Source organism: Hyperolius riggenbachi, chromosome 4, assembly GCF_040937935.1.
Source record: "Hyperolius riggenbachi isolate aHypRig1 chromosome 4, aHypRig1.pri, whole genome shotgun sequence".
Taxonomy (NCBI): Eukaryota; Metazoa; Chordata; class Amphibia; order Anura; family Hyperoliidae; genus Hyperolius; species Hyperolius riggenbachi.
The window spans coordinates 334753491-334781441 of NC_090649.1; the positions used below are offsets into that span (position 1 = coordinate 334753491).

General features: G+C 42.9%; 1 protein-coding gene across 2 annotated transcripts in view; it reads right to left on the reverse strand.

Moving 5' to 3' along the window:
- Positions 1-27951, reverse strand: part of SERAC1 (serine active site containing 1) — a 197657-nt gene that overhangs the window by 150339 nt on the left and 19367 nt on the right. For both annotated transcript variants that reach the window (XM_068231859.1, XM_068231858.1), the window contains exons 2-3: positions 8706-8803; positions 1321-1357 (exon numbers count right to left, since the gene is read on the reverse strand). In XM_068231859.1, coding sequence (XP_068087960.1) covers positions 1321-1357; positions 8706-8796 — 128 coding nt within the window. In that variant the 5' untranslated portion in view covers positions 8797-8803. The remainder of the gene's footprint in view (positions 1-1320; positions 1358-8705; positions 8804-27951) is intronic.

A 27951-nucleotide genomic window follows, 5' to 3' on the forward strand; every position in this document is an offset into this window, starting at 1 on the left:
ACACACCCTCAGACCCTCCCCAGACCTCCCCCGTGTACTGTATACATCTATTCTCCCCTGTAATCACCCACTGATCACCTGTCAATCACCTGTCACTCACCCATCAATCACCCCATCACCACCTGTCACTGCCACCCATCAGATCAGACCCTAACCTGCCCCTTGCGGGCATCTGATCACCCGCCCACACCCTCAGATCGCCCGCAGACCCGCCCTCAGATCACCTCCTAAGTGCATTGTTTACATCTGTTTTCCCCTCTAATCACCCACTGATCACCCATCAATCACCCCCTGTCACTGCTACCCATCAGATCAGACCCTAATCTCCCCCTTGCAGGCACCCAAACGCCCGCCCATACCCTCAGATTGCCCTCAGACCCCCCCCTTGTCACCTCTCCAAAGATGAGGAGACTGTTGAAACATCACACTATTAAGGTTCTGTGCAAGGGAGCTGGGAGCACAGAAGAGAGGATTGAGAGAGCCAAGTCCACATCTTGGAGACATTTATTACAGTCAAGAGGAATAGAGTGACAGTATCAGGCGCAGAGGATAGTCAATTTGGCACTGATGTTTTTTTTTTTCTTTTGTTTTGTTTCAACATAGGATCTTCCGCTTGCACATTGTGGAGAATAGTGCGACAACGGGTGTAATGTAAACCTACACAATACAAAAATTCACTCCTCGGCACATGACCATGTCTCACCAGAAAGGGGATAGTGGCTCAAAAAGTGAAGCATTCAAAAAAATATGTGAGAAAAACCCAACGAACAGAGGCGCCAACAAAGTATAAAATAATTAAAATCCGTCTAACAGGGGAAGTAGGTGAACTCACCTCCCTCGAGAAATGATCGAACTGTGAGACGTCACTAGAATATCAGTAACATTTATTTAACAATCTCCAAGTGTGCAACGCGTTTCACGGGTTAACATCCCGCTTCATCAGGCAACATTTTTTGGAGAACACTGCAGAGGAGCTGGGCCAGACTTTGATCCTACTTAGTGTTCTCCCAAAAATTTGCCTGATGAAGCGGGATGTTGACCCGTGAAATGCGTTGCACACTTAGAGATTGTTAAATAAATGTTACTGATATTCTAGTAACGTCTCACAGTTCAATCACAATAACAACTCCAAACAATGCTGCTCTGTGAGCTAAAAGAATTGCTTTTGTTCGCATATAATGTCATCTGTAAAAAAACACAACTGTATGGGCAATAAAAAATATGGATATAAGCTTTAATATGTGCTATGCCAGGCAGTATTTTCACTGTATTATTTTTTAAAATAATTTTGCATTTAATCAAATAAATATATGTACTTACCCCAATAACAATGATCCTGTTATTTTGGCAATATTACCTAAAACAAAAACAAGAATAGGTTTTGTACTGCTGTGGACAACAAATTGAATAAAGCTAAAAACTACAAACAGATGCTAGATTTTTGTCATCCGAGAATATCATCCTTAATTATTTTAGGCAAAAGTCTAGTATAAGGTACAGGTATTCCATGATGTTGTTTACCTTCTGCAATGAATTACTAAAGGCGTGAAACAAGCAAATGCTATTTTCAAGTGGCCTCCACTTATTGTCTTCCCTTCCCTTAGAACAGAATAGACTTGCTGTTTGTCTGATTCAGCTTGCTACTGCCCTGGTTATTCCTTTATCCAGACTGCTTGTGTCCTGTTGCTGACTTGGCCTATTCCAAAATATGCTAAAAGACAACTACCTTTCCTGCAGGGTCTGATGTCGCTTTTCGCCGGGGCGCAACTCCATATACTTCCGTGCACTGGTGTTCTCTGAAGTCATTGTCCTCTCCTTCAGAAGTCAGCCAGTCTGTATAACTTTTGCACTTAAACTGCTGCCCAAAATGATCTGTAAAGATCGGGGAAAGAGTTTGAAAGTGTGTCTATAGCTTAAAAAGGAAGCTCAATAAGGCAGAAAATACTGATGTCACAGTAGGGTTGATTTATTAATGTATATCGTGGCACATGGTAAATTGCTCAGCACGAATTAGATGTAACGCATGCATGCTACACGCGCTGTCGGCAATGTAGCGTGCACTCTTAAGGTGCATGCTCGTTGTAGATTACGCTGTCTCTAGTGCAGCACCGCAATACAAGACTAGTGCGGGCGCTATACATTAATAAATCAACACCAGTTTCTCCATAGGTGTCCAGTCCAGCAGGCTCCCACCCAGCTGTAAGGCAAAGTGAAACAAAAGAAGAGCTCATCCAGGTGATAGATGGCATAATTTCAAAGAACAATTTGTTCTTGGTAATTACAAAGTAAAAACAACTTCCTTTGGATTTAGAGAAGTTGGGTGGTGTGTTCAGTTGGATAAGAAGAGCCTCAATTAATCGCACTATAAGGGAAAGGTCTTATAAGATATTGTACGACTGGAACAGAACCCCCAGGATAAACTATGTTAATGGAGTTTGATTGTTAATAGAATGTGTTTTTAAGATTGTGGAGCTGCAGCTGACCGGGTCCACTCCTGATGGACATGCCCAGCTGCTAGTGAATTCTGTGACATTTGTTTTAATGTAATTTGCAAGGTTTAGCAGGTTTCTGTGGGCAGGCCTGGCCCTAGACTTTTTGCCGCCGGAGGCAATTACGCCGCAGGAAGTGACGTCAGTGGAGCGCACGCTGGCCTGGAACGAGGAAGAGGTGAGTAATCCCCGCCCGTTGCCTCTTACGAATAGCTGCAGCCACAGCACGGACCTTTTTAAAGCTGGAGGGGAGCGGAGGACGGGGGACCCAGGCGAGGGAGGGGGGGGGGTCCGACCCCCCTCCCCGCCGCTAGGCCCAATACCCCCTTCCTGCCCGCTATCCCCTCCAGCTCGGGCGGCCCCCCACACACATGGACGGGCGGGTGCTGCCCCCCCAGAAGTGCCGCCTGAGGCAAAAGTTTCACCCCGCCTCATGGGCGGGCCGGCCCTGTCTGTGGGTAAAGATCAGTGGGTGACTCTCTTCCACAAGTCCTTTCCCTCTTGCAGCAAGTCACAAAACATGTTTGTGTGCCAGGTGTGCAATGCAACTAAAGCTGTACTAGCTTCTTCCTTGAAGGTGTCTTCTCCCAGTCATCCCATTTTATTACAGAAAATGTATTTCCTAAACCTTTTGTAGAAGTTGTCACATTCATTATCCCACAGATCTCATAAATTCAATGAAGTATGGGATGCTGGGTCAGAGTGGACCCACTTTAAGTGAATCTAAACTCAGAATGTCCTCTCTGTTCTAAAAGATTAGGTACAGCATGATAACCGTTAGGGTGGAATAAAATCTTCATTACAATTTGCAAAAAACATAAAAAAACCCTGAAGATTTAACTGGATTAACTTTCTGCGAGCACAGAAAGTGTTAAAGTATTTTTCTGTGCAGTCATAACCTCAGTGCTGTGTCACACCTACTGATAAGGCGCTCCTGCAGATAATTACACTCTGGTGTAGCTATATAAACAGCTTAGTGCAGTTGATTTCTACAGTATTTATATGTGGAATTAAATTTTTTCATTGTGTGCTATGCAAAAGTTCAGGTCGGCTTTAAATATATAAACCTGTTATATACTACCTCTCTATTGAGGTTTTTTTTTTTCTTCAGATCTTTAATACCTTATTATATGATCTGTAATGCTCACGTTCTCTATTTGTTTAAATCCGTGATAATGTTTGTTATTTAAAGTAATTTATACTTACAGGGCTGCCCATAATTATTCATACCCCTGGCAAATTTAGACTTAAAGTTACTTTTATTCAACCAGCAAGTAATGGGATGGGAAATTACATAGGTGTCTACCAAAATATAATAAGACAAGGTACAAAGGGCATTATTGTGGGGGGAGAAATGCTCAGTTTTTATTTAAATCTGAGCAAAAAGTGTCCAGTCCAAAATTATTCATACCCTTCACAAACCGTCACAGTCTGTGGGAAAATCCAAAGTTCTATACCATTGCACATAGTCCAAGCTGTTCTAAAGCATCCTAATTACCCTGATTAATTGGGAACAGCTGTTTTAATCAATTTAACAGATGAAAAACAGCAGTTCTCTGCAGTTAGTTTGTGGACAGTCATGGCTAAGACAAAGGAGCTCAGCGAGGACCTGCAGCTGTGCATTGTGGCTGCTCACAAGTCAGGAAAGGGCTACAAGGTCATTCCTAAATGTTTTCCAGTTCCAGTGGCTACAGTGCAAAGTATTATTAAAAAATACAAGATGTTCTGCACTGGGGAAAATCTCAGAAGACGTGGTTGGAAGCCAAAAGTGACACCTGTGCTGGCCAGGAGGATAGTGAAACAGGTGATAAAGAATCCAAGGATCACCTCCTAGACCATCCTGGTGAATCTGGGATCTGCTGGTGGAAATGTCTCAAGGCAGACAATCCAACAGACACTGCACACTGCTGGGTTCCATTGATGCAGAACAAGGAGGACACCACTTCTCCAGATAAGGCACACAAAAGCTTGCTTGGCCTTTGGAAATGCTCATCTAGACAAATAAGAAGACTTCTGGGCTGCTGTGAAACAAAAATGTAATTGTTTGGTCACAATGATGTTTCCTTCATTTGGCATAAAAAAAAGGAGAAGACTTCAATCCAAAGAACACCATCCCCACTGTCATACATGGTGGCCGGTACCTAATGTTTTGGGGTTGTTTTTTCAGCCATTGCACCAGGGAACCTAATCACAGTAAACAGCAACATGAAAAAAGAGTAATACATGTGGATTCTCAATGACAACATCAGGTAGTCTGCAGAGAAACTTGGCCACCAGTGGACATTTCAGCATGACTATGACCCAAAACACACAGCAAAAGTACTTCGCAATGCAAAGAAAAAAGAGGGGAACACTGAGAGCCCAATATAGTGTAGTATGTAAAATAATGGGTAATTGAAAAGTATATATTAGATATACTCACAAGTCAGGGTTACCATATAGGCAACCACTGTGTAGGCAGGTGAGGAGATTAGACATGTCCTCACTCAGGATTAAGATGTCGCTCTCTGTAGGTCAGGAGAAGAAAAGGGGATTCGACCCCTCTACCAGGGGTGGATACTGATATTGTAAAGAGAACAGAGGCACCAAAAGAATAAAATGTATTTAAAAACTTTAAAATTCTTCGGGAGGTAGTGGTGGACTCACCTCCCCGAAGCAGACATGATACGGTCGATTTTTATACAGAAAAGTTTATTTATATACTCCAAAATACAATGCAACGCGTTTCACAGGTATATTCCCGTTTCCTCAGGCAATAACAGAGAGGAGTACACACTGAAATGACAGAGACAAATAAAGTGTCCTCAGACCAATGTATATATTGTTAAGCAATATCCATAATATTTATATAGCCTGTCTCTATTATTATTATTATTATTATTTATTAGATTTATATAGCGCCAACATATTACGCAGCGCTGTACAATAAATAGGATTACAGACAATGATAACAGGGTTGACAGAACAATACAGGTAACAGACCATAGATACAACAATACAGGTAATAGCAATAAGATATGCAACACAATGCAGATAATAGTACAATGCCAGATCATAAACTGGAATGGTAGTGGTAAAAAATTACCAGTTCCAAATTCTGGGTAAAGTGCACACAGTCAAGTATGATACACAAGGGAAGAAGGCCCTGCCAAAGGCTTACAATCTAGAGGGAGGGGCTGGTGACACAAAAGGAGGGGGTGCATCAAGAAGTTATTGGCAGAAAGGATTAGGGTAGTGTTGAGTTGATGTAGGGCTCCTTGAAGAAGTGAGTTTTGAGTGCTTTTTTGAAGGTGTTGAAGGTGGGAGCGAGCCTGATGGGCAGCGGGAGAGAGTTCCACAGGATAGGGGCAGCTCTAGTGAAGTCCTGCAGTCTGGCATGGGAGTGCGAGATGCGTGGGGTGGTTAAGAGGAGGTCGTTGGAGGAGTGAAGTGGGCGGCCAGGTGTATATCTGCTGACCAGGTCAGAGATGTAGGTTGGGCAGGACTTGTGTAAGGATTTGTATGCCAAACATAGGATCTTGAAGCTGATTCTGAAGTGAATTGGAAGCCAATGAAGGGATTTGCGTAGGGGAGTTGTGGAGACAGAGCGGTGGGAGGAGTAGATGAGTCTGGCTGCTGCGTTCATGATGGATTTTAGGGGGGCGATGTGGTTTTGAGGAAGGCCTGACAAGAGGGAGTTGCAGTAGTCCAGGCAGGAGATGATGAGGGCATGGACAAGGAGTTTGGTAGTGTCTGGAGTCAGGAAAGGCCGGATCTTGGAGATGTTGCGTAAGTGGAAATAGCAGGCTCTAGCTACGGTTTGGATGTGGGAGGTGAAGGAGAGGGCCGAGTCTAGGGTGACACCCAGGCAGCGGGCTTGTGTGGTTGGATGAATGATTGTGCCATTGACAGTGACATAGAGGTCAGTGGGGGGTGAAGCAGCACGGGGCGGGAAGATTAGGAGCTCAGTCTTATCCAGGTTTAATTTTAGGAACCTGGCAGACATCCACGATGAAATAGCTGAGAGACCAGAGGATACCTTCTCCATGGTGGTGGTGGAGAGGTCAGTGGTATGGAGGTAAATCTGGGTGTCATCTGCATATAGGTGATAGTTGAAACCCAGACAGGAGATGAGTTTTCCGATGGAGGCGGTGTAAATGGAGAACATCAGGGGACCAAGAACAGAGCCTTGGGGGACCCCAACTGAAAGTGGGAAGGAGGTTGAGGAGGAACCATTGAAGGAGGTCTTGAAGGAGCGATTTGAGAGGTAGGAGGAAAACCATGCTAGGGCACGGTCTTGGATACCCACAGATTGCAGGGACTGGAGTAGCAGGGAGTGATCAACAGTGTCGAATGCTGATGAGAGGTCTAGGAGGAGAAGGATAGTGTATTTTCCTTCGGCCTTGGCAAGCGTGAGGTCATTGACGACCTTGGTGAGGGCAGTCTCGGTGGAGTGGCCTGGCCGAAATCCTGATTGTAGGGGATCAAACAGGGAGTTGGAGTCAAGGTAATGGGTCATGCGTTGGTGGACTAAACGCTCTAGGAGTTTAGATGCAAAAGGGAGTAAGGAGATGGGACGGTAGCTGGATGGAAGTGAGGGGTCTAGTGAGGGTTTTTTAAGTAGGGGAAGTACAGTGGCCTGTTTGAAGTCAGAGGGGAAGGTACCCGTGGATAGGGAGAGGTTAAACGGAGTGGTGAGGACAGGAGCCAGAACAGGGAAGTGAGGACGGAGGCATTTGGATGACACAGGGTCTAGGGGGCTGGAGGTGGCAGGAGAAGTGGCTAGGAGACGGCTGACTTGGTCCTCTGTGATAGGAGTAAAGGCAGTGAGTGGTGGGTGGGGTGGGGAATAGGTATTGGTGGGGGAGGAAGAGGTGGTGGAGTGGAGGCATGAGATTTCCTGTCGGATGCTGGCTATTTTGTCGGTAAAGTGGGTGGACAGATCAGTGGCTGAGAGGGCGGAGGTGGGGGGAGGAGTGGTGGGGTTAAGGAGGGAGTTGAAGGTGGCGAAGAGGCGCCGAGGGTTGGAGGCTTGGGATCCGATCAAGTATCTCTAGTATAATGTTCAAACGGAGAGGGGTGAGGTGTAGGTGGGGATCATTACCAGGGGACTGAGTACCTAAGAGGGTTCAAAATAGGTAAGGTGGAGCTAATGGGGGTAGGTGTGGGAGGGCTGCTGGGGAAGGAATTGAGGAAAAATGAAGGGACAGTGTTGTGGTGGAGAGTGATAATGGCAAAAATTGGCACAGGGTTGTAGATAAGGGGACTAGTTAAATTAACAGCATGGGACGGAATTATATTAATTTCATATAATTCCGTCCCATGCTGTTCATGGGCAGCACTGTACCTGGGGCTTCCTCCAGCCCCATGTACTCCGTTGCCTCCCACGACGTCCGCCTGGACAGCTCCATTCTAACCCAATCTTGCCTGGTAAAATCACCAGTCACCATCAGTCGTGCTGCAGTGCGCATGTATGGGCCGGCCGCACGTGCCCCCTTCATGCTCCTGGCCACGAGAGCAAGTGGGGGGGGGGCGCACATGCGCACTGCAGAATGACTGCCAATACTACCGTACAAGAGTGCAGAAGAACGGAGCAGCCTGGGAGCATGGTGAGGCCAGCAACAGAGTACTTGGGGCTAGAGGGAGCTTTAGGTACGTATAAATGATGAATATTTTCCGCATCAGGTTTTCTTTAAGTTTGTTTGTGCATTTGTTGTTATTTCTGAAAAAATGAAAATAAGAATAAAAATTATTGTATAAAAAAAAAAAAGACTTCCCTATAGCCCTAATACAAAGAGATGCCACAGGAGCGCTATTAACATATGCTGAACAGGTTCTGCTTGTGAGATCATCTGTCATTTTCAGAAGCAAATACCACAAGGGAGAAGCAAGCAGATAAGGGACACAATGATTGTGAGGTTTTACAAACTTTACAAAGAAATAGCTTGTGGATTTTAGGATTGCATCTGTGAAAGTTGCACTTGCACACACAACTTGGGTCAAAAATACATAAAAGCATTACATGGCTCGAAAAAATGTCAAGCCAAACCATTGCTCAAAAAAAATTTCAAATTTTATTAAAAAAACTGTCATACATTTTTTGTACATTTTCCCTTTGTAGGTGCTGATAATATATGTTTGTAGGTAACATAGAAAAAACATCTCAGGTGAAAATAAAAAATTACAAAAATTTACTGAACAAGGCCACAACAGACGTGTACAGGGTAATGGACTTACGGATATCTTTCCAGCTGTGCTCACGTCTTGAAACAGTGCCAGAGGTGCTAATCTTTCTACAGCATAAGAAACAATAACCTGCGACTGACATTTTTCACCTGAAGAAAAAGAAAAAAAGTATAAGTGAAACAAACTTGGATGAATCCTTGACATGTTACCATTTTACGGTATTTTATCACAACCATGAGACAGTAAGATTTACCTGGTAGTCAGTATTAGCAGTTCACAATAAAACTGAAAGCCGTTGTGGGAAGAGAACTGGAAGTAAATGTCCTGTGAATGCGTGACTTACTGAACTCGGCACTAAAGGTGCCCACCAATGACACAAGCTTTTTTTGTTCAATCTTACCAGTTCTATGGAATATACGTGACTACCTACTTGGGCAGCACGGTGGCGTAGTGGTTGGCTCTCTCGCCTTGCAGCGCTGGGTCCCTGGTTCGAATCCCAGCCAGGGCACTATCTGCAAAGAGTTTGTATGTTCTCTCCGTGTCTGCGTGGGTTTCCTCCGGGCACTCCGGTTTCCTCCCACATTCCAAAAACATACGGATAAGTTAATTGGCTCCCCCTAAAAATTGGCCCTAGACTACAGTACTTATACTACATAATATAGACAATATGGCAATGGTAGGGATTAGATTGTGAGCTCCTTTGAGGGACAGTTAGTGACAAGATATATATATATATATATATATATATACACTGTACAGCGCTGCGTAATATGTCGGCGCTATATAAATACTAAATAATAATAATAATACCTAAAGTATCAGAGTATATTCTCTCAGTTTACCCTTCTACAAAATATATTTGGTAAGACTAGACAAAAAAGATTGTATCATTAGTGGGCACCATTACAAGAATAGCTGCAGAACGCAACACTTGCCAGGCAGCATCTGTACAGATACTGACTATATCTTTTGTCAACACACAATACAAGTTATGTATGTAGAAAATTTCATCGAATGAAACAAATTATATTTAATGTTATGATACTGTCTGCTCAAACACACACAAAAAAACACGTATATTTTAGCTTCAGATCAAAGGAAGAAAGAACACTTTCAGGTTTTTATTTTCGTCTGAGTGACTTGACTGAGAAGATTTTATTCAACTGTCTCTGAGAGCAGGGAGTCCCCTTTTCCATGGGTACCTGAAGGTGGTGAATTCACCCCCTATCAGCTGCTCTCCTGCATCGGCTGGGCGCTTTGCATTGCTTAGTACATCTGAAGTGAATCTGAAGTGAAAATAAAGTTATGATATAATGATGTGTATGTGTAGTACGGCTAAGAAATAGAACATTATTAGCAAAGATATGCGTCTCATATTGTTTCCAGTACAGGAAGAGTTAAGAAACTTCAGTTGTTATCTATGCAACAGAGCTTCTGTGAGCTCTGCGCCTTTATAAAGTCTTGGACAGCACTGTCTTTTGAAGCACTTATCTCAACTGTCTCATTGTTTTTTCTTTGTTTATGGTTTTTCTGCAGAGAAAAGTTCAAAGGGTCAGTAGCCTGCTCTATGAATCTTCTTTCTCAGCATCAGCATGGGTTTACTAAGGACAGGTCCTGTTTGACTAACATGCCTAGCTTTTATGAGGTAGTAAATGCTAATGTGGATATTGGGAATGCTGTAGTTCTGATATACTTGCACTTTGCTAAAGAATTTGACACTGTTCCCCACAAATGTTTGGTGCAAAAGTTGAGAATGCAAGGACTGGGAAAGAGTCTGTGTGCATGGATAGGGAACTAGTTCCTCAAGCGCCCAGGAGCACCACCAAGGCTCAATGTACAAAGAATGGCGTGCCAAGGTCCTCACCCCAGTACCCAGGGGCCACAATCAGCAATCACACGAAAGGACCGGCACCACTCCGTAATATTATAGCTCTTTTACAGCTTTATTGATGCCAGCATGATAAGCAACAACAGACTGCTGTTTCGGCCTCCAGTGGCCTTTGTCAAGTTGCTAAACGATCATATGATCGTTTAGCAACTTGACAAAGGCAACTGGAGGCCGAAACAGCAGTCTGTTGTTGCTTATCATGCTGGCATCAATAAAGCTGTAAAAGAGCTATAATATTACGGAGTGGTGCCGGTCCTTTCGTGTGATTGTGGATAGGGAACTGGCTAATGAACAGAAAACCAAGAGTTGTGGTCAATGGATCTTATTCAAAATGGCTGACTGTTAGCAGTGGGGTCCCACAGGGGTCAGTATTGGGTCCAGTGCTCTTCAATTTATTTATTAATGACCTAGTAGATGCAGTAAAAAGCAATGTTGCTATTTTTGCAGATGACACAAAATTGTGCAGAATCATTAACTCTCAGGAAGATAGTGACATAGTGCAACAGGATCTGGATAGCATGGCTATATGGCCACATAAATGGCAGATGAAATTCAATATTGGAAAAATGTAAAGTCAAGCATTTTGGTCGTACCAATGGTCTAGCACCATACAAAAATAAACAGGATGCAGATGGGGACATCAAACTTGGAGAAGGACTTAGGAGTACTCATCGACAACAAGTTAAATAATAGTATTCAATGCCAAGCCGCTGCTGCTAAAGCGAATAAAATTTGGGAGGCAATAAAAGGAAAATAAAAACTCGAGATGCTAGTATAATATTGCCCCTGTTCAACTCTCTAGTAAGGCCACATCTGGAATATGGAATTCAGTTCTGGGCACCACATTACAGAAAAGATATTGCAGTTTTAGAGCAGGTGCAGAGACTAACAACAAAATTGATACGTGGGATGGAAGGTCTCTCTTACCAAGAAAGGTTAGATAAACTGGGTTTATTTAGTCTGGAGAAAATGCGCCTTAGAGGAGATCTAATTAACATGTATAAATACATCTGAGGGCAATATAAAAGCTTTGCGGAACAGCTTTTTGTCCCTAGGCTTTTACAAAGGACTAGAGGACATGATCTGCGCATGGAGGAAAAACGTTTTGGTCATTTATTTAGGAAAGGGTTATTTGCAGTAAGAGTGATTAAGCTGTGGAATGCATTGCCACAGAAAGCAGTTATGGCAAATTCTATATCTGCATTTAACGGGGGCTTAGATGCTTTCCTTGCGTTGAAAGTCATCCATGGCTATAATTACTAGGTAATGCCCAGTGATGTTGATTCTGGGATTTTATCTGATTGCCATCTGGGCTGAGACGGGAAGGATTTTTTTTCCCTTTTGGAGCTAATTGGACCATGCCTTGTAAGGGGTTTTCACCTTCCTCTGGATCAACAGGGATATGTGAGGGTGCAGGCTGGTGTTGTGCTTTGTTTTCTGGTTGAACTCATTGGACGTAAGTCTATTTTCAACCCAAATAACTATGTAATTATATATTATCACACAAGTTGTTTTATAACAACAATAAAGGTACGACAAATGAAGCCAATTATAATAAGTCCGCTGCATGGACCAACATGTCATAAAACAAGAAGGAAGACAGAGAAAAGCAGATAAGAGAGAAAGGGAACGAAACAGAGATAAATAAGAAGAGAAAGGTGGGGGGTACAGGGGACCAAAGCCTTCTTCAGACCTCCCCACCCAGAGGGGAGCAAGAAAGAACAAGTGAGAAAATAGGAGAGTACAGAGTCAAAGACGAAAGGAAGAATCGGAACAGATAAGACAAGTAAACAGAAAAAAAGATCCTTGTGAAACACCTACTTGACTGGAAACACAATGCTTCACATGATAACATAATGAGCACAATTAAAATTTAAAGAGGAACTCCAGTGAAAATAATGTAATAAAAAAGTGCTTCATTTTTACAATAATTATGTATAAATTATTTAGTCAGTGTTTGCCCATTGTAAAATCTTTTAAATCCCTGATTCACATTCTGACATTTATCACATGGTGACATTTTTACTGTTGGCAGGTGATGTAGCTGCTGCTTGCTTTTTGGCAGTTGAAAACAGCTGTAAACAGCTATTTCCCACAATGCAACAAGGTTCACAGACAGGAAACTGCCAGGAGTACCATGGTCCTCAGAGTATCTTGTGGGAGGGGTTTCACCACAATATCACTCATACAGCGTCCCCTGATGGTCTGTTTGTGAAAATAAATAGATTTCTCATGTAAAAGGGGGTATCAGCTACTGATTGGGATAAAGTTAAATTCTTGGTCGGAGTTTCTCTTTAAGCCCAAAGTAGAAAGTAACAAATACCAACTGCAAACAGCACAATCAGCTAATAATTAACCTAATATTTAGGTTGAAACCATTCTTCGAAATGCATCGGAAGTCATTATTATAAATTATCATTATAAATGCTGAAGACCCTGTCCCAAAAGTCTGACATATGCTTTTATTATTAGTTTTATTTCCTTCTTTTTTATTACCTTATAATATTTTTACCATTTTTATTATATGTATTATCAATGCTACTCATCACTTCTCGCCCCCCTCCCCCCCATTTTATAGTACACAATCACTCTTTGGACATTTCTGCAGTCATTTACTTAATACATAAAGTTTGCACTTAATTTGCATTTCAAACAGTAAATACAGTCTGATCCCATACCCCAGCTAATCATTCAACTCCAATCTTCCCACCCCTTTAGCCAACTAGCCAACTTTAAGTATCCCCACTCCTTTGACATTTCCTGAATTCATTTCCATAATGCATAAATCCATACTGCAGCTAATTCTCGAAATCTATTAATCCCCCCCCCCCGCCCCCCCCCCAGCTAATTATCCAACTCCAAACATTTCAGTGCAAAGGTTTACACTTAATTTAATTTTAACTAATTAAATAGCAAAAACAGGCCTAACCCCAATCCCAGCTCCAATTAACAAATACAGGCTTGAACCCACCTGCCCGCCAATTCTCCAATCCACCAAAATGTTTCCCAAATGACAGCCCATCCAGCCAAATCCAGGTCCAGCTCAGAACCGTCCATCATCCCCTCTTCCAGAATTGGTCCACCCTACACCCTCCCCAGATGACTCGAACAATGGTCAGAAAAGGAGGGAAGTTTCAAACACTATATATATATATATATATATATATATATATATATATATATATATATATATATATATTTTTTTTTTTTTTATTTATTTATTTTTAAACACAGCCTTTGCATATCATTGCGGTTACCGCCGCCTTGCTTTGCTAGCATACACTCATAGCCGGGGAATCAGGCTCGTACCGGCTGAGCACTGAAAAAGTTTTAATGCCCACCGCAGCGTGTTCCAAATAAGCATTGTGGAATCCCGACTGGATCACCATCCAAGACCGCGAGGATACCAGTGGAAGCCAGGTCCCCAGCCTAAGCAGTACACAAGCGTGACAGCTGGTAAACCTATATAGGTTTCTCCAGCCTCAACAACCAGGTGAGACCTTTCATATAGGGCCTAGAGCACTCACCTACTAGTATTCCAGTGTGCATTTTTTCTCCTTGCTGTCTCCATATCCAGCACTGTACTATACAGGTAGCAGCACTACCTTGTTATACAAGGGGACCAGCAGATTGCTCTCTGTTAATAAACTATTACCAGAACCCACAGATCTACATATTTCCATGCATGTACAGTATATTCCATACAGTACTCTGCATATTGATTTTCTTTTTTTCCTGTTTAAGTAAAACAGAGGAAGAGGCTGGCTGGAAGAATGACAGGACTGCTGTCATCCACTTTTATTAGGGTGAGTAACATAGCTCAACAATAAGCCCCCACCTACTAGTATGACAGTGTGCGCTTTTATTCTCCCTTCTTCTACATGCAAAGGTGACTCCCCTCTTGTAGTCAAACACAGAAAACTGGTATATGAATATGGGGGGGGGGGGGGAGGCTCCCAGTACTGCCAGTACTGTAAGTCAGACAATAACTGGAACACATGGATGTATAATCCTGGTGGTTTACCTTGCCCCAATTAGTTTGTGGGATTAAGTACCGTAAGTGTCCTACAAACATTGTGACTATTATAAGACTCTCTTACTTCTTAAGAGTATTCCAAACCTTTTTAGATATGTCAAACAACCAATCTTTGCCTTTCTTGCTTTGTGAAGATGGACATTAGATTGGTTTGCTTTGAATTTTTGAAAGAGACCTTTTAACAAAAAAAAAATTTCTTTTAGGGAAAAGTCTTTTTTTTTTTTTTTTTTTTTTAACAGATCATTTTTTCAAGCACAGCGTCTAATTTAGGCCTAAACAGTAGGTCAACCAAGTAAGACACTGTAGATGCTCTAAGCAACCATACTGCCCTCCTAGGGAGAGGGAAAGCCGAGTCGAACCACCGGAAGCGGATATGCGCTGCCCCTGGCATAAAGCTGATACAGCTTACCTGATTCCCTATGGAATAATCTCAGAAGTGCTGCTGCTGCACAAAACAGCCATCAGGCTATCCGTAGGCCCCCACCTACACGCCACAATTGTATGTTTCTTTTTTGTTTGGACAATAACACAGCAACACATGGTTGCATTGCTTTGAAGTGTACAGCAACCCAATAAATGGTTTTAAAGAGAACCCGAGGTGGGTTTGAAGAATTTTATCTGCATACAGAGGCTGGATCTGCCTATACAGCCCAGCCTCTGTTGCTATCCCAAACCCCCCTAAGGTCCCCCTGCACTCTGCAATCCCTCATAAATCACAGCCACACTGCTGACAAACAGCTTGTCAGAGCCGGCTGAGTTTATCTCTATAGTGTCAGTCTGCTGCTCTCCCCGCCTCCTGCAGAACTCCAGTCCCCGCCTGCATCCCTTCCCTCCCTGCTGATTGGAGGTGAAGGGACGGGGGCAGGGACCGGAGCTATGCAGGAGGCGGGGGAACAGCTGAGACTGACACTACAGATGTAAACACAGCCTCACAGCACGGCTGTGATTTATGAGGGATTGCAGAGTGCAGGGGGACCTTAGGGGGGTTTGGGATAGCAACAGAGGTGGGGCTGTATAGGCAGATCCAGCCTCTGTATGCAGATAACACACACCTCGGGTTCTCTTTAACATTTCCAGACTTTTTGCATTTCTTGCTTATAATCCTATAAAACTTCAGGTTGCCTTCTGAGGATTTTTGGTTTGACAAAAATTAAGCACCTACACACTCAAATACCTGTGCTTTTTACTATAAGTGATGAACTCTAACAGAGACCAGGTAAACAAAACAAACTATCACTTACCTTAGGGCATTCTGGGGTAGCCCCCTCTACCCATTACCAGCAGCAGGCATATTAGCCTGGTAAAACAGCTAGTGCTGACAGGACTATGGAGAGCACCCTTATCCTTCACAGCCAAGCACAACCTCTTCCGGCGTTGCATGTGTGGCAGTACATAGTAACAGTTATTTGGGTTGAACAAAGACATTTGTCCATCAATTTCAGCCAGAAAATAAAGTACACTAGCCTGCACCCTAACATATCCCTATTGATCCAGAGGGCGGTGAAAAACCCTTACAAGGCATGGTCCAGTTTGCAACAAAAGGGGAAAACATTCCTTCACGACTCTAGATGGCAATCAGATAAAATCCCTGAATCAACACCACCGGGAATTACCTAGTAATTATAGCCATGGATGTCTTTCAACACAAGGAAAGCATCTAATCCCCCCTTAAAGGGAACCTGAAGCGAGTAAAATTATTTAAAATAAACACATGATGTAGCTGCAAATGAATAATAAATACTAACCTCACCCTCAGTTCCTCTCAGAAACTCACAATTTTCTTCTTACAGTGATCCCTTCCAGTTCTGACAATATTTTATCAGAACAGAAATACACCAGTTGCTGTCAGTTATATATCAGAAGATGTCAGTTACAACTGAATGTACAAAGTAATATCTATGTTTCCCTATGGCTCAAGTAGGTGATATTACAGTTTAAAGAGGAACTCCAGTGAAAATAATGTAGTAAAAAAAGTGCTTCATTTTTTACCATAATTATGTATAAATTATTTAGTCAGCGTTTGCTCATTGTAAAATCTTTCCTCTCCCCGATTTACATTCTGTCATGTATTACATGGTGACATTTTTACTGTGGGCAGGTTATGTAGCTGCTCCTAGCTGTTTTGGCTGTTAGAGACAGCTGTAAACAGCTAATTCCTGTCTGTGAACCTTGTTACATTGTAACAAACTGCCAAAAGTACCGCGGTACTAAGAGCTTCTTGTGGGAGGGGTTTCAGCACAAAATCAGTCATACAGCGCCCCCTGATGGTCTGTTTGTGAAAAGCATTATATTTATCATGTAAAAGGGGGTATCAGCTACTGATTGGGATAAAGTTCAATTCTAGGTTGGAGTTTCTCTTTAAGTGATAAAAGACTTGTATTGGCGGTATTCAGAAAGGGTAAGTGCACAAAAATGTAGTCAATTCAATATTGCGTATTTCAGGACAACAAATGGGCGCAACCAAGCAAAAGCATAATTTAAAGAAAAAGGTTTAAGGGTATAAAGCGCCACACCAATTTTGGTCCAAAACACAATTTTTATTGCACAAGAATTGGGACACATGTGTACTGTCATTTCCCACCGGTAATGGATGATTTTATCCGTTTATAGCATAAAAGACTTGTATTGGCATTTCCCACCGGTAATGGATGATTTTATCCGTTTTTATCTCTTTAAGTGAGCTGACCATGAAGCTGTTATGGGTAATGGCCATTTTTAAAATGGAGGACGGAGAATTCCATTGATCACAGTGGACGAATGGGACGCAGGAGAGGAGAAAGAGATTGAGGAGTAGACTACACAGGGGGTAGATATGACCTGTGTATGGTTATTTTGACTTTTTATTTTCAGTTCAGGTTCTCTTTAAACGCAGATATAGAATTTGCCATAACTACTTCCAGTGGCAATGCATTCCACGTCTTACTGTAAAGACCTGTGAATATTTACTAACTGATCTTATAGGGAACCTTAAAGGATACCCAAACTGACATGTGACATGATGAGATAGACATGTGTATGTACAGTGCATAGCACACAAATAATCAGAATCAGAATCAAATAACTATGCTGTGTTCATTTTTTTCCTTTCTCTGCCTGAAAGAGTTAAATATCAGGTATGTAAGTGGCTGACTCAGTCCTGACTCAGACAGGAAGTGACTACAGTGTGACTCTCACTAATAAGAAATTCCAACTATAAAACACTTTCCTAGCAGAAAATGGCTTCTGAGAGCAAGGAAGAGATAAAGAGAGGAATTTCTTATCAGTGAGAGTCACACTGTAGTCACTTGTCACCTGTCTGAGTCAGGACTGAGTCAGACAGTTACATACCTGATATTTAACTCTTTCAGGCAGAGAAAGAAAAAAAGGAACACAGCATAGTTATTTGTGTGCTAGACACTGTACATACCCATTTCTATCTCATCATGTCACATGTCACTTCGGGTATCCTTTAACTGAGAGGGATATAGATGTTTCCTATTAAACAATACCAGTTGCTTGGCAGTCCTGCTGATCTCTTTAGCCCAATCTACACAATAGGATTCTTTGTACGATTCGATTACGATTCTATTTACGATCCGATTAAATCCGACATGTCCAATCGTGGTTCGATTCAATTCTATTTGCCATTGTTTTGCACCGGAAAATCGAATTGAATCGAATCCCGATCGGACATGTCGGATTGAATCGGATCGTAAATAGAATCGTAATCGAATCGTATAAAGAATCGTATTGTGTAGATTGGGCTTTTGGCTGCAAACAAATTAGGTTTTCTTTGGGTGGTACTTTTTGCTCAGAATTGTTTTATTTCCTTATGCATTTTAAAGGGAATAAATGAAAAAAAATTGTTTTTTTTTGTGTGTGTTTAATTCCAAGCACAGCCCACTATCCTTATTGAAACTATATAAGACTTTCAATTGGTGATGGATAGCGCTATTGCAGTTGGGTGAGAAATTGGATTTGTGGATTGTCAAGTTCGCTACTAATACGCTGGTAATATCAGTTCATCTAGGAAGAGTTGCACACTTGTGAGCTATTGCTGGTCATGCCTTGAACGTACTACCACCAAGATCATGGGAGTACAGGCTGCTTGATTGATCATGTTACTGCAATTGTGTGAGGAACTGGATTGTATATAGACATACTTGCTACTAATATGCTGGCTATATCAGTCAGTCCAGGAATTGTTGCACGCTTGTGACCCCAATCGTTTGCTATGCTTTAAACGGACTGCCATCCATGCTTGTAATAGAGACATACAACCTGCATTCATACGCATTTAAAACATCAATTATCTTATGAGACCGGTCTCTAATTGTTATTATGAGGATTCCTTTATACTATCTGGTTTGATGTGTATGATTGAAGTGTGGGTGTGATGGGCAGTGGCATATTACATCTTGGTTACAGTGGGTACTGTCTTTGACAGCTTATTTTCAGATAGTATTGATCTATCCAGCGCCTGCATGTCTGTATTGGCAGTTATCCTGCCTTCCACCTTGTGGATCCACAGATACTGTGGAATTATTCTCATTGTGCAAAGAGTGGGTGTACACACTTTGGCTCCTGTGCATATGTACTTTAGCTGTCCCTGGGCAGTGTTCACTTTGTGTTAGTGGCTACGTTTAGCCAGAAATGTTGGCCTTTTTGTACGAGTTCCTATATGGTCACCCATATTTGTGTAAATTGTATTAATATATCAATCAAAAATGTGATTATTTATTTTTGCTTTGTTCCCTGATATTATGATATTACATGCCATTCTCCACCTGTTCCAGAGTCTTTTTTAGAGTGTGAACTCCCTCTCCCTTAACCCCCTCTGGCTCCGGGGAAAAGGCACCTTAAATCAGAAGGGGAGAAGTAAAAAAAAAACAAAAAAACCCTCTTCATAAAACAAAATAATACAGCCTCAACTGTTAAAATATTAAATTCAAAGAGACTCTGAAATCTCTTTTTTACCTTATTTTGTTTAACAATCCAGTTCAGTTTTAATGCCAGAGTTAAATCGCCGCATGCCTGCGGCAGAGGAGTGATTTATTACTTAGAAAACGACCTGCAAAGTTCTACGACTTTGCAGGTCGCAGATCATGCAGCCCTGGCTCGCAGGGCTTTTCTTCCTGGAGAGGCAGAGCTTTCAGCTGTAGCTCTGCCTCTCCGCAATCAATCTCCGTGGATCTCTGCCTCCCCCCCAACCCTCTCAGGGAAAGAAGATTGAGAGAGGCGGGGAGAGGCGGCGATCCACAAAGATTGACTGCGGAGGAGGAAGAGCTACAGTGTAAAGCTCAGCCTATTTGAGGAAGTGAAGTCCTGTGAGCCCGGGAGCTTTGCAGGGCTTATCTATGGTAATAAATCACTCCTCTGTCGCGGGGATGCAGCGACTTAACTCTGGCATTAAAGCTGAAGAGAATAGTTAAACAAATTAAGGTAAAAAAAGAGACTTCAGAGTCTCTTTAATCAGGCATGAGTTGATGGGAAGGGAGATCTCCTGGTTTAATTTTGATTAATTTATTTAATTTTGCACCTACTGCTACAACCAAATCCTTTCAGTTATTTAAAGATCTCAATGATTTTTTCAGAAAGTTGACCCTGAAAAGGTATTATGCACGAAGGGTCACCCATAGCTCCAAAAGGGAGGAGATAGACACTTGTGTTCTTTTGGATGGGAATGAGAAACCCCTGTCTGACCTGATGGGCCTGCTTGAAGAGCAGGTCTCTGAGGACCTTTCTGCTGGGTGTGTGGACCTGGTGCGGTCCACGTTCAAACCCAAGTCTTTGTTTTACCGCTACCAGGCAGGGGTCACCATCTGCAGACATTCTACAGACTCGTATTGTCAGAGTTTAACCACTTCTCCTCCAAGGGGTTTTCCTCTTAAAAAACCAGAGCAATTTTCACCTGTCAGCGATCCTTCCATTCATACACTTATAATTTTATTACTACTTATTACAGGGGTCTCAAACTCGCGGCCCTTGGTACAATATTTTGTGGCCCGCGCCGGCAAAAGCAAAAGAGACACGGAAGCGAACTATTTTACCTTATATACCTGTGCGATTAACCATTCAATTGCAGCATGTGTTTAGGGATGTGCAGCCTTTCCCCCCACCTTTTCTTAACTTTGTAACTATGTAACTATTAGGTTAGCTGCTCCAAGGCCCTCCTCCTGAGTTTCCTGTTTGCATAATAAGTAGTAGCAGATTTGCATATGATTTGTATTTGAATTGAATGCGAAGTGTTCAGAAAATCTATTTAGGTGCTACACACTGAGCTGGTGGTCATTTCAGATGCAGCCTTAGCGGTATGCGCTGGCGTTCTCCTCGCTGTTCAACAAAATGTAAGTTACACATTTTCTTTTTGCTTAGCTACTCCCAAGGTATTAAATTTAGGTTAGGTCACTTGCCCGGTGGTTTGCCTCACCGTGGCGCAAGTGTCTAGTATAATATACTTTGCATGCAAACCATATTGGAAGCTAAAGTTCCTCCTAGCTTAATAAATGTTAGCATTTGTCTTGGATGCAGGGCATGCATTTTTCAGTCTGGCAGTATGCCTGTGCGATTAACCATTCAATTGCAACATGGGTTTAGGGATGTGCAGCCTTTCCCTTCACCTTTTCTTAACTTTGTAACTATGTAACTATTAGGTTAGCTGCTCCCAGCCTCTCCTCCTGAGTTTCCTGTTTGCATAATAAGTAGTAGCAGATTTGCATATGACTTGCATCTGAATTGAATGCGAAGTGTGCAGAAAATCTATTTAGGTGCTACACACAGAGCTGGTGGTCATTTCAGATGCAGCCTTAGCAGTATGCGCCTGCGTTCTCCTCGCTATTTTACCTTATAGTTCGCTTCAGTGCTCCCAAGTAATCCGCCGCATCCCACCGCTAAACGAGGGCTGCAGAGCCCCCAAATCCCCCGGGCAAACATCCATGACTGCGCTGAGGGGCAGAGCTTCCAGCTGTAGCTCTGCCCCTCCTGACGTCAATCGCCGCACGGATCGCCGCCTCTCCCTGCCCCTCTCTGTGAAGGAAGAGTGAGAGGGGCGGGCAGAGGCGGCGATCCGCCGCGATTGGCGTCAGGAGGGGCAGAGCTGAAGCGGAAAGCTCTGCCCCTTCCAGGAAATGCCGGCGGATTGCCCCCGGGCGATTTGGGGGCTCTGCAGCCCTCGTTTTGCGGCGGGGACACGGCGGATTACTTTTAATAGGAGCACTGAAGCGAACTATAAGGTAGGTCACTTCATGTTCAGAAGAAATAATTAAAACTGTTAATGACATTTGAGGACTTTTTTGGGGAAATCCCTTATGCGGCCCAGCCTCATCCTAACTTTGCCTCCTGCGGCCCCAGGTAAATTGAGTTTAAGACCCCTGACTTATCACAACGAATCAATCTATATCTCATTTTTTTTCACCACTAATTAGGCTTTCTTTGGGGGGTAGTTTTTGCTAAGAATTATTTTATTCTAAATGTGTTTAAGAGGAAAAAGAAGAACAAAATGGAAAAAAAAAATCCTCATTTCTCAGTTTTCAGCCATTATAGTTTTAAAATAATACATGTTACGGTAATTAAAACCCACACATTTGGGGCAACTGTTGGAGAGTGTGGGAGATAAGGGGTCAATTTAAACAATAAAAATAGTTATTTTTATTTAAAAAAAATGTTTTTGGGATGTAATTTTACTTTTGGGCCACAAGATGTCCTTGCGCATAACTTCACTATGCGTAGTATTACTACGCATAGAGGAAGTATTGAGTGGTACTTACCTCGGGAGGGGGAAGCCTCTGGATCCTATCAAGACTTCCCCCATCCTCCTCCGTCCCACGGTGGTCTTGATGTGCCCCTCTGAAGCCACAGCCGACAATTTATTAGGCTGTGGCACAGTAGCGCCTGCAATATTTACCTTCCCCCGCTCCAGTGCAGGCGCAGTAACGGTTCTCGATAAGGCAGAAATAGCTGACCCTAGTCGGGTCCACTCTACTGTGCAGGCGACTTGCTGAATGGGATCAGCTATTTCCGCCTTATCCTGAGCCAAGAGCCGCTACTGCATCTGCACTGGAGCCGGGAAAGTAAATATGCTCGTTGTTTGAAGGGGCACAGCGAGACCACCGTGGGATGGAGGAAGCCTTGATAGGATCCTGAGGCTTCCCACTCCCGAGGCAAGTAGCCCCCAGGTGCACTTTTTTTGTTACAAGTTTTCTTTAATGAGAATTTAGATCTTAGCACCCTAATGGGGTAGTATTGATTTGGAGATCTGAAGTTTTCGGCAAAATCCTGATGAGTGTGTGAGTGTGGTTTTTTATTAATAATGATATATTAATAATTTTATAATCATAATTATAAATTGCCAGAGGCACTTAGCATTGATAAGACACACTCTAGTTACTCCTCTATTTGGCTAATGAAGCAGGTCACAACTGCAAATGCAATGCATCGTGAAGTAGTCAAATAAAGCTAATATTTGTATGAAACCGTTAAACTCGTGTGGTCATTGAACGAGGTAAGTCCACCACTATCTCCCTTTATAAACGGTTTTTAGCAATTGTATTATTTTGTTTGCATCTCTGTTTAAACATTTAGCGTTATAATTGGTCCACCTCTGGTGGATGGGTGTCATTCCCTATTTTCGTAACAGAGAGCGACTTCTTAACCTGAGTAGGGTCAGGTCTAATCTACCAACCTGCCAATACAGTGGTTACCTCAGTGGTGACCCTTGCTTGTGAGTATTATACTAAGCACTAAATTACTGTATATCTGTCTAATATACTACACCAGTGGTGGCTCTTAGTATTGCATTTTTGTCTCTGTAAGCAGATTGTGTAGGAAAAGCCTCATACTACATGGTGATGGTAAAAAATAGTCAGTGATTGGCCAATCATAATTTAAAATGTGTGCTGTGTTAAGGATCCTCAAGAAGAGATGAACTACTCAAAAACCTCTCAGATTTTTACTGACTAAGGCAGTGGAAACAACATAGTAGAAAAGCAATTGCTATCGCAGTTCACTCAGAGGAATATACTTCTGATATGTATGTGTCCACATGTATTTTACAATTTTTCACAATAGTGGTGCTTTAAGTTAAATTAATAAAGTTGCATAGTTTTAAAGGGGATTGCAGCACCAAAAATACAATCTAAAAAATAGTTTTTGCCCTCATTATGTGTACCATCTTTATGCCTCTGCCGTACCCAAATTCACTGGTCCAGGGGGTGGGGGTTGTAGGTAAGCCTGCTGGTTTGCAGGAAGATTTTTTTTTTTCCTCCTCCTCCCCTTTGCAATTTGAAAGTCTCGCAAGACTTCTGAATGTCTCCCAGCTTCTGATCTGTATACCGGGGGGACTGTAGTTCACGGCTATGTCAGAATGTAGCCGTGCCGGTATACAGCTTTGAGCAGTTACAGTGTATGGCCACCTGTCATAAAACACATAAAGATCATCCCTGCATGTATGTCGCGGGGAGAGATGCATAATAGGAAGCAATGGAGGATCTGGGATGGAAGGGTGGATGTTAAGTGTGCAGGCGTCCCTGGCCTGCTTCTGTCTCTCTCATTGATCGCAGCACTGCTCCAGCGGCATCAATACACTGAAGGTTGCTTTATCTTCCCTTTAGAAACTGTAGCCACGCAGGTTAAATATGTGTCCACCTTTCAGAGGGCACATATAAACTGGCCACAAAATAGTAGACATGATGGGGTGGGGGGAATTTATGTAGAAATGTGTGGTCTGATGCTTGGGGAAGATGTTGGTTTAGATAAGTTTACACATTGATGTAAGTTTGTTGTCAAGGTGATGTTTGATGTGGGAGGGACAGCAGGGTGGAGAAAAGACAGAAGTGATGTTACTTTTGGCATCACAGAGAAAGTCAAGATGGAAACCATCATAAATTATTTTTTTCTTTTTTCAAAATCATTTTTGCTAAATTCTACCACTGAAATCAATGGGAAAGGTAGGCTGAACAAGTAATTTCTTACTGATTTTTTTTTCCAGTTAATATGGACTTCCAACGCACTTTAATTAAGCAACATCTATTGCAGGGCCCCATTCTATATTTCCATTTCAGTATCCCTCTTCAAAGTATCCCCTTTAAAGTTCCTTCATATATATACCTCACCATACGCCAGTGAATGATGATCTGGTCGGGATTCTACGGTGGTTATTTGGAACACGCTGCGGTGGGCGTGTAAACATTTTAAGCAAAATGATATGCAAAGGCTTTGCATATCATTACAGCCAACACTGCCTTGCTTTGCTAGCTGTTTTTATCTCCTACTACACTCATAGCCGGGGAATCAGGCTAGTACCGGCCCGCGCAAAAAAACAAGTTTACACGCCCACCGCAGTGTGTTCCAAATAACCACCATGGAATCCCGACCGGATGACCATCCAAGTCCGTGACAATATCTGTGCAAGCCAGGTCCCCGGCATAAGAGGGACACAAGTGTGACAGCTGGTAAACCTATATAGGTTTCTCCAGCCTCAATAACCAGATGAGACCCTTCCTGTAGGGCCTAGAGCTCTCACCTACTAGTATCACAGTGTGCGCTTTTTCTCCTTTCTGTCTCCATATCCAGCACCATTCTATACAGGTAGCAGCACCTGTGATACAAGGAGACCTGCAGATCGCTCTCTGATGGTAAAATGATATCTACTACCTGAACCCATATATCTACATTCTAAACATTGGCATGGATATGCCCCTTGAAGACTGGAGTTAGCCAGCTCTGCGCTATACAGTGTTCTCCTCTTATAGTGCCCCCTTTACTCATATCATGGAAGCTGTACTGTTCCCTATTGTGGTGGCAACTATTATTGCTTTCCCTGGTGGTCTAGTGCCTCCAGCTTGTTCATGTATATTTCCCTGGTGGTCTAGTGGAGCTCGATCTTCTTTTTAGATTTTTTTGGAGTAGTCTAGTGATCCCCTCTAACTCTTATATAGCCTTCCCTGGTGGTCTAGTCAGCCCCACTCCACGTGGAAAATTATTTATTTTGGCTGATTTCAAGAATGTAACTGCTCTAAAGAAAATGAAAACGTAATTTGTGCTTCTTGTTGAACAGAACACAAAGGGCAGTAACATTCACCTCTACACAGGGCCATGTCCAATCAGCTTGAAGGAATTATAGAACATATAGTAACATAGCTTGGTTGAGCCATCATTCACCAAGCACAAAATGGATGTGGCATGACCCAGAAGTCACGAAGCAGGTTCACATCCTCATGTCCAGCCCAGTATGAACCCGGCAATGAACCATGTAATGGTAACTTGTCAGACGCGATAATTGTATTATTTATTTGTACCATAAGACACACTAGATTTTTACCCCCCCCTCCCCCCACATTTTTAGGGGAGAAAAAAAGTGTGTCTTATAGTCCGACATAATACGCCATTTACTGCCTGCCTGGCTTTTCATTTGATCCTCTGCCTCTGATACTTTTAGTAACAGACCCTAAAAAAAAAAAGCATGCATAGCAGATGTTTGACTGCATTTGCTGCATGCTTGTTTCAGGCGTTTGTGATTCAGACACTACTGATGCATGAAAGATCAGCAAGACAGCGAGACAACTGGTTCAAAAAGGAAACAAATATGGCAGCCTCCATATCCATCTCAGTTGTCCTTTAAGGTAGTTAAAGCAACTCCCTTGCTCACACCACACTGGGGGGGGGGGGGGGGGGAAGAGTACAGACGGGGAAGGCGCAGCCAGCAGCAAAATGCTGAAGGCAAAATTCACAAAGCAGAAGGAATTTTTAGCTAAGGTACAGCAATAATTTCACTATCTATATAATACAACTCCAGAAAATCTCCAAGATAGGGTTATAGGCAGTGTCCCTGTAGGGATCCCTCCTGCCGGTTGCAGTGGAGCTGCAGCTGAGCAGTTTTGATTTCTCTACCTGCATTTGGTTGCTTGGTTTTGTTTGCATTTGCCATGAGAGTCTTTGGTATTTGCAATCACTCTGCAGTTCAGAATAGCCCAGGATGTTGTCATGAATCTGCCTATGGCTTGCTGCAGGTGAACTGCAGTCAGACAGCTGTGGATTTCTTACATGCATGTGGTTGCATAATCTGGCATGCATTTGTATTGAGAATCCCTTCCATTCACAGACAGCTTGCAGCCTTCAATCAGTGTAGCACAGGATTGCATGATTACCATTCAGCTGTGTGGGAATTTGCATGTCTGTTTGCATTGGCTGATGTCTATGTAAAAGCCTGCCTCTCATTCCAGACCTCGCCCATCATAGCTTAGTTATTGCTGGGCCCATGCTGTGAAAGTTGTATTTTGTATCACTTTGCTTTGCATTACCTTGCCTGACTGGACGTTCACTGCAGCTGCGGGGGTGCAGTGAAGTCTTACCATCTTGTTAGTTGGAGACTGCCTTCACCACGTTGGTAACCGGTAGTTATCCTGCTAGCTCTGTTCCTGTGAACGTGACTGTAGCAGCGGTTGGTATTAGTTACGCTCCTACTTGTTTGTCGTCTGTGTCATTGTGGAGGTTTGCTATTGCTAGGCAAACAATCCTTCTGTCTATTCCTGCTAGTCCTGTTCCTGTGAACATAACTATAGGCTGCAGTTGCTATTAGTTACACTCTTACTTGTTGTCTGGTCCAAGTCAGTGTGGATGCTTGCTATCACTGGGGCAGCGATTAGATTGGCAAGCATTCAGTCTGTCTCTCTATTGTCTTTCTTGTTAGTCAGAAGCTCAGGGCTATGGTCGCCCTGAGCAACCAGTGTGTCTTGTTCGCTGAAAACCAATCTGTCTATTGTCTGTCTTGTTACTCAGTCAGAGGCTCAGGGTGGCGGTCATCCTAAGCAACCATTGTGTCTTATTTGTGGCGGTTATCGGAAGCTCAGAGCAGCTGTTGCTCTGGGCAATCTTGCTCCCTTGTCCATAACTCCTGTGGTGATCGGTGTAGCCCCTTTCATCACCCAGCTGCATAGTCTTGTTTGTTCTGGTGGTACTATGGCTTTCTAGGCCTCATCTGCTATACCTTGCAACTCCAAGGCCTGGGTGTAACCAAAGTCGGGCAGGTGTAATTTCCTCACCTCCCGTTCAAGCGGGGAGGCGCCACATAAGGTGAAGAAGGTGGTGATAAATTGGTGCATAGCAGCTGAAAGAAAGCAGGAGATCTCCCAGGCATTAGAGTCCCATATGCTGGCAAGAAACACTGTTACAGGTAAGTCTAACAGGTGCTTTTTACCAGCCATCATATGGAACACCATAGGAGAGACAAGCACTACTTATGCTTTTCTGCCAAATCTCTTGCTGAGACATGGTGTCTACCCTGTAGTGTTTCACAAATGTAGACAGACTTGTTCATGTTGCTGTCTGGCAGATTTTCTGTACAGTGGCGCAGCCCTTTCAGCCCAAGATGTAGCTGGGGAGCGTATGGAATGGGCTCT